Genomic DNA, 12,346 nt, shown 5'->3' on the forward strand with positions numbered 1-12,346 from the left:
TGAGTTGTTTTTGTCAGATGTACTTTTAAATGCGTCATGAGGTTTGATTTATGGTGCAATTGGAACGCTTGAAAACCACTTATTCACCAAGAGATCAAAGCATAATTTCAGGACCTGTTACTGACTAAAAATCAACGCGAGGGAATTATCCTTTTCAGAGACTACAGAACTTTTAACGAACAATATTATTTGATGGTATGCAAAGAGTGCACAAATTTATGGACATTATTATTTGGTGGTAAGAATAATTACCACGCATCAAAGGTAAAGATGTACCACTAAATGTGGAGGAATATTTAAGACTAATGGTTACAAGTCAGTTAAGGTGATTAAACCTGCTTATGATTTTCTTTTCACAGGACAAGAAAATTAATGCAACAAGTTATAGAAAGTGTTTCTAAAACTGTAAAGAGACAATACTTAACATTTAGGTAATAATACAGATATTTAGAATACTAATGTAAGAGAAAAGTTGACCAGGAATTCTTATGGGTGATGTCATCTCTAATGTGTTGTTTGTTTATTTAGATCATAACTTGGATGTTGCCAGTACAGCGACTGTCAACCATTACACAGTTCCATAGACATAAACTGTGAGTCACTAGGTCTCTCCAGTACCAGCAGTCAAACAGTGTCTCTCTTCTTGTCTTTTTATTCCATTCCCCCTTACCCCTTGGGGGCTTTTCAAGCTTCAGAGTATTCACTTAACTCTGCCGTTTAGGGAGCTTCTGAAGAGACTGGGGTTTGATCGTCGTTAAAGAAGAACAAGGAGAACATGTGGGTGGCTAGCTTGACAGAGTGTTGAGATCAGCTTTCACCTTTTGTTCGTGCAGGAGATGAGCAGGCCTGCAGATGGCAAAACAGAAACTGTATTGTAGAGTCAAGGAGAAGGACAGAACGAAGGTACGCTTTATGAGGATTGAACTCAGAAGGCTCAGAGGCATAGCAAAAAACAAGAGGACTCGAAGTTTCACTTTTGCCACCAGTGCAACACACCCACTCAGCAGCATTTCCCAAATCAATGCACATCTCTCCATTCCACATAGCTGAGTACTAGGCCTCAGAGTCATGGTTTTCCTTTGAAGTCAATAACTTCCTTCTTCAAATGAGGTAGTCCCAACTGGTGTCCTTACCTCCTCCTCTTGACTCCGAGTAACTCCGTCCCAGTCCCGACCCGATCAAGGACATGTAGTGCACTGCTGTTGAAGAACAAATAGAGAAACAGAATTGCAATATTTTGTATAGGTTTGTGTTTGACTGGTTTGGTCTCTGAAGAACCGGAAAAAAGAAGTGCACCATATAGGTATATTTCCATTAAGTAAGTTTGCAAATGCCAAAGGCCAATCACCTTCATGAAAAATGATCAGCCATCAGGCGCCAAACATTGCAAATGATCAAAATTAAGTTTACTGTTAATTGAACACCCTCCCTCACTGTCTGCCCCCAAATAAATCATCACTCACAATCACTCACTCATTTTTGCAATTGTTGTAGTTTCCTCTTCCAATCCAAGCATGGGTAGAATAGGTAGTAGATACACAATTGCATCTTTGACGCAGACAACTCACTGGAATCTGGTCTTAGCACTCTTGGAAATCAATGATCTTCTGGGGAAGCCTTGTTAAGTGATGACAAAATGGATAGGCATGCAAGGGAGGTAGGTGTTGTCACCAGTGTCATGAAGGAATTGTGGAGGCTTCTTCACTGCACACTGGTCCAACTTCAATCGCCATATATGTGAGGAAAAAATGGTGGGGCAGCATAAATCTGACACAAACATAATGTTTCACTAGCTACTTTTTTTTTGCAAAGAAAAAATTTCAACGAGAAATAACAAAAAAGTTCTATGGTGGCATTGACATACTCAGTCTGGTAAAAAGAGTTTGTCCTTAAACTCAAGTGATTCACACAGAATCAGCTAACACACTTGATTCTGACCAATCATCCTCCCCCCTCCTCCTCTTCCTGGCACTGTTTCAGGAACGGTGTAATGGTGTAGTATGAGATTTTGGTTCATTTTGATCATGGTAAATCTCTCCACACTTTGAGGCAAGAGACTGGTTCTTCTCACTGTAGCAACTGCGCCAGCTACCCATGCTCAGCAGACGCCCTGGATACAGGTCAAGCCAGATATGTTATTGTCAGCTTGCAGAGTTCTGGCTATTGGCACATCTTCCCATGCCAATACATCAACACTTTCTTGGGTTTTGATCCACATAGAAGTCTTTTGGATCATCCAGATACTGCTAGAACATCCTCTGAATCGTCATTTGGTGCTGCCACTTGCTCGACCTCTTTCGCAGTTGCATCTGCACTGAATTTAGGACCTGCCACTTGAAACCAAGTCAATGCAGAGGTTGGGTCTGGTGTTGGGTGCTGTGAGACAAGACTGCCCTCTCTGGAAGTAGAAGGTGGAACCCCAGAACTTCAGAGTTCTAGTTGTTCTTCTTTCATGTCTCCAGCTTTCTAAAAAATCCACTTCTTTTTTCTGTTTTGAAACATCTTCGTCCGAAAAAGGAAAGAAAGTGGGCAGAATTATTTTGTACCGTGGATCAAGTCATGTGGCACAGATGTACTCTTTCGACGAGATGATGTCATTTTGCAGCCTTACATTACAAGCCAAGCGAAAGATTAAGCTCTCAACAAAAGTATGCGCTCTGTGTTTTCGTTCACACCAGCGAGTGCGAAACTTTCAGACACCTTCTTTAGCTGGTACTGCAGCAGATGCAACAACGGGATAGCTTGGCCCATCACACTGTACTCCTTGCTAACTTTCCGTGTGAAAACCTCAAAAGGGAGTAGCTTCTGTGTCAGGCATTTGACTAGGCCCCATTTGTCTGCATCCATGGTCATAGCTTTCCCTATTGCATCCCCTCCTCTTTGAATGACATAGTCATTGATCTGTTCTTACTCCTCAAACAGACTTTGCAACATGTAATAGGTCGAGTTCCACCATGTTGACACCTCCTGTATCAGAGCTTTAACTTGTACTCTGGAGAGGATGTTGTGCCACTGCCAGAGCTGCAGATTCGGAAGCTGAGGAACCCTGTTCGAGTCTTGGCGTTGGCGCAACATCCTGGGATTCTGGGCAAATCACCTAATCCCCCCGTGCCCATGGACAGCGCCTGGATACCCTCAGGGGTGATAAGCTGCACTACATAAATATACAAACTTTAACTTTATTAGCACGCTGCATAATCTGCAGCTGCTTCTGGGCTTTATAAATATTGGCTGAAACAACTGCAGATTCTTCTGCAGGTGGTCAGTGTGTTGCTGACTATATCTTCTTTTTTTTTAAACTCATGCACAACCAGATTGATGCAATGAGGCAAAGACAGGACCATGAAATAGTCGCCACCTGCCATGTCCTTGACTATGTTAGTGCCAATTTCCGTGGCAACAGATCAATTTCTGAGACCTCTGGTTCAAAGCCATTCAGACACCTTGCTGTTAAATTCGCCCAAGATGTTTGCAGCTGTATGTGATTTCTCCGTGGCGAGCATGGCTACTGTAGCATACCCCCGAAAGCTGTAAAACTTTTCTTCAGGCCAAGACCTGTATATAGCTTTTGCACATGCAATTACTCGCCTGGAAACTAGTCCACATGTCTGTCGTCAGGTGGATAGTGTGAGCAACACTTTCTTGCAAAGCTTGTCCTACCAATTTCAGCACATCGTAATGCAGCATAGGAACAGCAACTCTGGCAAAATTGGTCTGACTTGTAACCTTCCATTTCAGGAAGATAACTGACACAAACTCTAAGACTGTTAAATGCAAGGTGTCCTGTGGAGACATGTTGTCGCAGCTGTAGGGTGCAAGTGTATGGCCCCTATTCCTGCCATGGGGAAAAGCTAGCAGTAAGTGCAGTAAGTAGAAGCAAGCAAAAATGGTTGTACATACCTTTTACTATTAAAAGGTAAGGCTCACAGTCTGAATGGTTTTCAGCATAATATGATTAACCCTTGAACTTGGAGAACGTTGCCTACCTGCTGGGCTTCTTTGTTTGCTGACCGTTATTCCATCGCTGGCGCTGTCATCGTGGTATCCGGGTCCCTGCTTGCTGTGTGTCTTCCCGCCGCCATCACCATCTTCGCGCCCAGAGACTACAGCCCCCACACTGCTTAGCGCCACACACGCGCACAAACGCGCATAAAGGTCCGGCGCTTCTCCCGGGTCGCGGGACGCGTGCGGGCGGGCGCCGGGCTAAGCCCGGGCAAAGGGCGGGCCCTCTGTAGCCCTCTAGAGACCGAGGCAGGCCGGGCTGGGCTATCCCACTGATAAGTACACTTGTAAATTAGTGTGCTGACTATTTATATGTCTTAAATGTCTATGGCCTGATATGTCTGTTTACAAATAAGTTGGGTACGTGCAGGTCCCGGCCGATTAGCATTAATTAATTATATCCTGTTTGTGATCCATATACTTGGATTTGTGTCCTTCTTGATCTGTGGTAATATACTTGCATTAATGGCTAAAGCTACTAGGAATGTGAAAGGGGGGACTGGTACCCTAGATGCATTTCTTAAGCGTGCTGAAACGGCAGTTGCCAAGGAAATTTAACTAGTCGAGAGGAGATTATCTCTTGATCCTTCATGTAACATTGTCACAACACTAAACCTTGACCCCCCAATCCTATCTATGAGCAGTTCTAATGTCGCGACTGACTTGCCTGATGGTGCAGTCGCTTCATTAGAGGATGGCTCTGTTAGGGGGGATACTATTATCACTCAGATTCCTGGGCCTTTCATATTTAACCAATCCCCCTCTCCTCCAAATACACGCAATAGACAGGCATGCAGGGAGCAAGTTCTTAAATCCAAACAGCCCCATAGGAAGCGGAAGGCTGGAAGTGGTGGCAATATTACCAAACCTAAAACGAAACATGCAAGGAAGTGCCCCACAAATAGTGTTCAAGGTACACCAACTGGTAGCAAATTAACGCAGGATAATTCTATCGTCATCCGACCAGATAGCTCTCTGATTATATCTTGTTGCGAAAAACATAATGAGGGTGACTTTATGTTGAGATTTGTGGAAATTATGGAGGAACGCTTTAAGGCTCTGATTAATCCGATTTTGACAAAATTAGAGTCAATCGATACCAGACTATCTGATCTCGAGAAACAGTCATTAACCCAACAAGCTCCTCCTATTGGAACTAAGCAACATATATCATGCCCTGAGAGCATTCCATTGAAAGTGTCTTCAGTTACATGTATGAATACTGATGCTTTTGTACCTCAAACACAGGCTGTAACACAGACAACTTCTGCTTCCAATAACCCTATCTATCGAGGAGACCTTATCCCTGGTAGTGAGATTTCTAGGTCCCACATAAGAGAGAAACCCCATATCCCTGCGAGGCATCCTAGATTTCATCTCCCCCCCCAGGCATGTCCGTATTCTATCATTCTCGCCAATGTTCCTAAAACAACAGATGGGAGGGAGGAACACTGGTCTTCATTAAAAAACAAAGTGTTGCATCACTTAAACACCAGAACAGTGCTAGGTCATGCTCTGTACTCTAATTTTAAGATGGCCCGCAGGGTGGACTGGATAGGTGACACACAAAAAACTCTTGAAGGTGACTGTGTGCATTAGTATTCTTCCCTTAGGGTTTTTCTACCCACCTACCTTCATGCTTCCAGCAGTAGGGCGAGTGCAAGCCATATCCCAGGACCAATATGTCAGACCTATTCCCACTAGTAATAGATTTGAAGCCTTGAGTACTCTAGATTGTAACGATTGACTTGACCACGGTCCAGTCATGGATCAAGCGGGACTACCTATTGTGGCTCCTATGGGTGTGAATGTTTCACCCCAAGCTGCTATATATGATAACTCCCGCTTGGACCATCATGGGGATCTCGTCATTGAGGTCTTGGGGGAAGTTACAACAAAGTCTACATTAGGCTGTGTTGAGCCTAAGGGTCTGTCCTGCCTTATTTCTTGGAATGTGGCTGGACTTAGGAATAAGGTTGATTCTGCTGATTGGTCCAATTTTCTTGACAATAGGGATTTTATATTACTACAGGAAACTTGGACGATAAGCGTGGACTATAGACTAGGCTATCTTAGTTTTTTGGCCCCTGCAGTTCCCAGCTCCCATGGTAGGGCAAAGGGAGGTCTCCTTACATGGATCAAACAAGACAATGGATATAACTTGACCCAACTAGACTCTAAAAGCAATGATATTTTGCTTATTCGTGTCCAATGTATTGGCCAAAAAGATCTCTATGTTTTTAATGTTTATGCCAGGGGGTTACCTGGGGGTAAACTGTCCAAAACGGTGGAGGAGCTGGATTAGCTCCTGAACCTGTATTGCGGAAAGGGCCATGTTATAGTGGCAGGTGATTTTAATTGCTGCTTCGAACCCCTGGACACAAACGACATTGACCTCACACTTGAGGAGGACAGTGTCTGGAATATCCCCCACTTGACATTAACACCTATTAGGAAGTGGACGGAGGCTGCATTACAACTTAAGCTTCTTTGTATTAGCCATGGGCTCCACGCAATAAATGGTAGATCAGCCTCTGATAAGAATGGGTCCTTTACGTTTAATAATGGCCTTTTTAAAAGTCGTATTGACTATATACTTACGAACAAGGAACATTGGCCTAGAATTAAAGATATGGAAGTGGTGGCAAGAGTAGAGAGTGATCATGAGCCCTTATTACTCTCTTTCCAATTATTTAAAAACAAATGTCAAGAGCACCCTCCTATGGAGGTTGAAGTTGTTCCAACTAATGACCTAAGGCGTGTCAAGTGGGCTAGTTGCCTGGGAAATGACAAGCAGATTTTAATGATTAATAAATTAACAATCGAGGCTAACAATGCATTACAAAATTCTATTGACCAGGAGGAACATTTGGATAATATCACTACCATCCATACTCAATTTTTTGATCAACTTAGCTTCTTTTTTACCAAACAAACCCATGCCAAACCCAAAAGACCAGTTAGAAAGGAGAATCAATGGTATGGGAAATCATGTAGAACAGCTTATCGATCCCTGTCAGAAGCTGTTAGAACCAAAGATATTATTTCTATCAGGAATGCTCGTGCATCTTATAAAAAAGTACAATATGAAGCGAAACGAGCATGGGACCAGGAATATTGGAGGGATCTCGACTCTGCCAGTAAAGAGCGCTCATTGTGTTCGTTCTGGGATTTGATTAAATAGGGGAAGGGATCTAAGAGAGAAGCTCCCTCAAATCATGTGTCACCTAATCTGTGGGTCTCACATTATGCATCCCAGTTTGCATCAAATGAAGACCCGGTGGACTGTTGTCCATCTATTGTCCATCCAAACACGGGAATAGCTCCCCTTGTTTTTACTATTAATGAGGTGAACAATGTACTGAAATCTCTCCCCAGAGGCAGAGCGCCTGGCCTAGATTTGGTTCCGGCCGATTTGTTTCTCCATGACAGGGAACTTTGGGCATCATATATCTTGTGCCTAGCAAATTGCTTAACAAAAGGCTCACCCATACCTTTAACCTGGAAGGGAGCCCAGATCATTCCGATTTTTAAGAAGGGCGAACGTTCAGATCCACACAATTACAGACCCATAAGCCTGATTGACTGTATTCAAAAGGTGATAGCCAGACTTGTTCTAAATAGGATCCAAGGATGGATCGATGAGGAGGAAATTCTTTCCCCATTGCAGGCAGGTTTTCGCAGTCATACAAGCACCATAGACCAGGTACTTAGGTTTCTCTTAATCTACTGGCGGGTTGTCTTACTGGGTGAGGGCTTACTTTTTGCAGCTTTTGTTGATTTAAAATCAGCGTTTCATTTAGTTCCCCGTGGGAAAATGTGGTCAGTTTTTTCTGACCTAGGTATACCTCTTGATATTTTAAAATTTTTAGTGAAATTACATGAGGATAACTTTGCTCAAGTAAAATGGAACCAGGCGGGCAATACCACCGATAAATTTCCGATTGCCAGGGGTGTTCACCAAGGGTGCGTCCTGGCACCGACTTTATTTTCCCTTTACATCAACAGTGTGATCAACTATTTTATCATCCTACTGATGCCCCCAAGTTGGATGGCAAGTTGATCCCTCTGTTGATGTTTGCGGATGATACTCTTCTCTTATCTAAAACACAAGGCCTACAAAAAGCCATTGACGTGTTTGAGGTCTTTTGTAAGGACCATGGCCTTGTTGTTAATGTATCAAAAACAAAATTCATGGTCCTGCACAAATCCAAACATGTCAGAGGGACTGTATTTATGAACGGTGTCAAACTGGATCAGACCGAGGTCTTTTCGTACCTCGGCATCACCCTTGCGTCAAAACTGAATTGGAAACCGCACTTAGATCAAGTACTAGTTAAACACGCCCAATTAACGGGCGCACTTACTAAAGAGCTCCACCTGTCTCAGACCAAACCCATTCTACCTGCCCTTAAAATTTACGATGCCAAAATCACCTCGGCAATGCTTTATGGGGCAGAACTATGGGGACATACTAATCTTACCCATTTAACTAGGGCTCAAAGTAAGTTCTTGCGTAATATTACTGGTCTTCCAGTATCCACCCCCCTTATTCCACTCTATTATGACTTGGGGGTCCTATTCGTAGAGGACATTGCACGCTATCTCCCAGTAGCCTATTGGAGGCGGCTCTGGGTAACTCCTGAACTCTCTGAGTATGGACAGGCATTACTGGACGTTAGAGGGGTGGATAAGGCACATAAAATCGCCTGGATGTGTGAAGTGAGACTACTTTATGCTATGGGGCTATCCAACTTATGGGACGAACCTACACTACATACTTTTCCCCCCAAAGAAGATTCTAAAAGAACACTATTGGAGAATAGTCATGGGAAAAAGATTTGGTTTTAGTGTTAGTTCGTCCCTAACTATGGATTTTTTGGAACTAAAGGATAGTCCTCTTTTTGAAAAGTACTGGGACTGTATTACAGTTCCAGAAGATAGGAAGCGGTATCACCAATTCAGGGTGGGAACTCTTCCTATCAACTGTTTTGTAGCTAAATGGCGATTAGGACTTAGTCCAGAATGCCCCTTTTGCCCGGCTCAAAGGGAAAGTATTACGCATATCTTATTTATATGCCCTGAATATAGAAATCCTAGGAGGGTTTGGTTGAAACCTATATGTCTATTACTAGGTCTCAAGACGGGTGTTGAGGCCCTGCGGTGTCTCAAAGCCGATACAACAGAATCCGTGACTATTGCTGTAGCAAAGTTTCTCCACTGGTTCTGGATCATACGTGCACGCAAGTTATCTCTCATCTGACACTTAGGTTGTCTCTTATCAATGATTTTTTAAATATGAATTTTTTTATATTTTATTGTCAATTGATATCTTATAATATATTTATTTATTACTGCCACTGTATGTGCACTTTCTGTAACCCCCAATATGAACCTGGACATTACTGTTACCGTTTGTGTTCTTTTTAAATGTATGGTGAATATTGTTTCTGTCTTTAACGATGAAAATATCGAAATAAAGATTTGAAATTGATTAAGGACAGAAGGCTTCAGTAGGGTGACCTCTTCTCTGGCAATAGACCTCTGACGAATAAAACGTTCCTTCATCCTCATATGATCATCCTTAACTATTCCCTCTGACGGGCTAAATAATTAACCCGTGCCTAGGCTCTGAAGGGTGTCCTTGATATACTTAAGCCAAGGCATATGATGTGAACGGTCGCGGGACATGCACTCCTCTAAAATCTCCATGTTTAATTTAATCTCAGGCCTTGACCAAATGTCTAGCCAGAGAGAATGGAGAGAGAAAAGCTGTGACATTGGTTATATAGCTAACACCCAATTCTTTGTGCAGTGAACATGTAAGGGCACATGGTGGGACACACAAAAGATGTTGCAGGAAGGCGTTTTCAACTGTCTGGAGCTCACCCTGGTTAACATACCCCCAGACCTCACTCCTGTAAACTACCTTTGAAAGGCATTTGGCGCTTTTGATCTGTAATAAAACCCTAAAAGATCTTCTGCCTAGCCTTGAGGCAAAATTAAAAACAACAGTATTGGCCCGTGTGAATGTCTCCTTTTTCTTACTTACAAGGGAGCACCAACTCACAGAGGATTCAAACAACAAACCAAAATAAGATAACTCTAGTCTTTGGATGAACACAGGTCCCCAAATGAAACTTCTTTGTCTTTGTTGGACAAGGACCTATCATTGTCACAAAGGATTTTTCAACATTGACTGATAAGTCCAATACCACCATAAAGTTGGTAAAGGAATTCAACAAGGACTGCAAACCCTGAGCACCAAAATGCTGGGAGTAGCAGCAGTGACATCACACACTATTTGACTTTTAATTTGACTCACATACACATGCTTACACATTCACACTCTCTGTCTCATATAAACACGCTCTTACCAGCAAGCATGCATACAACATATATTTAAAAGCATTCTTACTTACCTTAGCTGCCATATAGTGCCATATTCCACCTAACTGTGCTCTATTTATTATTACACTAATAGTGAATATTATTATTCACTATTTTTTAAATAAAAACTGACATAAAACTAGGGAAGTGGAGCCCTGACCGACGTTGATTAGGATGAATTGCCCCTGTTTTCCAGGCACTAACGTTGCCACCTCTGAGATCAGGGGTAGCAAAGGCATTGCCAGGGTCGTAAGCCAGGGGGTCGCAGCTGCGACCCTTAGTGACCCCTAAATGATAATTATGACCCATAGCAGTTTTGGTCATAATGGCAGTGTCGTCCGGATGCATATAAAAGCACCAGTAAACATCGTGACCCCACCTGTGGACAGTCTGCTTTAGTGGCAATCAGCACCTGCTCCAAATTATTAGCATACAAGTTAAATACAAAAGGGGCCAGACTGCAGGCCTGATGTACTCCTCTTCTGATATGAAACCTTTGTGTACACTAAAGATCTTTGGCATATCCTACCGTGGCCATGGTACCATGTGGAGATCTTTAAAAAAAAGGCAGTATCCCGGTTCACCCTCATTGATAACATAATATGCCAAAGGTTCTGTCTGTTTACTCAGTCAAAAGCTGATGGTGAGGTCCATAAACACTAGTCAGATTGAACCAGCACAAGCAATGGTGTATTTAATAAGAACTATTTAGAGGTTGAAACACTGATCCACTGTTGACCTACCTGATCGGAAACCATACTGCACTTCGGATAAAGCATCATATTTGGGCACAATGCTAGTCTGTCCAGGAGAATTCACCCCACTACATTCACAACCAAATCAAGCAGAGAAATGGGCTTATAACATTGAGGAAAGTCATTGTTTCCTTTTTAAAAACAAGGACAATAGTAGAAGAAGCACATGACTGTGGGAGACTCTCAATTACTGCTGCTCTGGCAAGTGTGGTCAAACCTGGGGCCCTTACCTCAACATCATTTATATAGAAGTCAGGAGGGATTCCATCAGGACCTGGGGCCTTGTTCTTGATTATGCCAGTTATGCCCTTCTTAACTTCCTCAAGGGAGAATGTCAAATTAGAAATCCCACAGGCATCATTGGGTAAAATATTGTAAGCCTCCTCAAAATAAGATACCGAGAAATCCTTGGTGATGTAAGAGCCCAAGAATGCAGCTCCTCTGGTGTCAGGAAAGTGCTATTGACTTTATCCCAGAATTTGGAGCTACATTTCAACGTGCTTGCCTTAACTAGATCTTCCCATGCCTCGTCCCTTCTTGCACCGCGCTAGTTCCAGTTTGCACTGTTTACAGCAATTCTTGACTAGAGCACAATCCCTAGGCTTAACATTTAGGGCACGCTCAAGATTCCTTAATGCTTGAGAGCATCCTTTATCAAACCATCTGGGCACCTCATTTCTCTTCTGGGTCACCGGTACCTTCAAAAGGCTAGACACTGCATTTGAAATCTCTGCAAAAGCCTGCAAAGTGTCCTGATGGCTGCTACTGTCTGACAGACACATTCTAAACTCCTTTTCGTGACAGGAATACAGGGACTTATAAAAACTACATGGGACCATCTTAGCCTCATACCCTGAAGGCCTGTCCTAATATCTCCTATAACACCTACAAATGGCTCTAGTACCAGTGGAGGTCAACATAGAGAGACACATACAGTGTTATGGTCACTAAAAGGACCCTCAGCTATCCCCATCATAGAAATGAAGGGAGGAAAGGGTACAGAGACAAAGATAAAATCAATATAGGGCTTGCAACCTCTACCAGTAAAAGTGGGGTTAATATCCCTTGCAGATGGGTAGATGCTATTCAGGGAATTTTTTTTTTAACCCGTTCAGGATAGCATCAAAAAATGTAGCAGCGATTTTCTGCTAGCCTCCATTCTCTTCCCTTTCCCTACCACTCCAGGGCCCTTATTTGGC

The 12,346-nt window shown here is 42.9% G+C and overlaps 1 protein-coding gene across 1 annotated transcript in view; it reads right to left on the reverse strand.

Moving 5' to 3' along the window:
- Positions 1-12,346, reverse strand: part of LOC146866357 (uncharacterized) — a 47,252-nt gene that overhangs the window by 19,109 nt on the left and 15,797 nt on the right. The window contains exon 2 of the mRNA XM_085640503.1: positions 1,134-1,199. Within this exon, the coding sequence (XP_085496629.1) occupies positions 1,134-1,199 (66 nt within the window). The remainder of the gene's footprint in view (positions 1-1,133; positions 1,200-12,346) is intronic.

The sequence above is a fragment of the Triturus cristatus genome, chromosome 2_1 (genome assembly GCF_964204655.1).
Source record: "Triturus cristatus chromosome 2_1, aTriCri1.1, whole genome shotgun sequence".
NCBI lineage: Eukaryota > Metazoa > Chordata > Amphibia > Caudata > Salamandridae > Triturus > Triturus cristatus.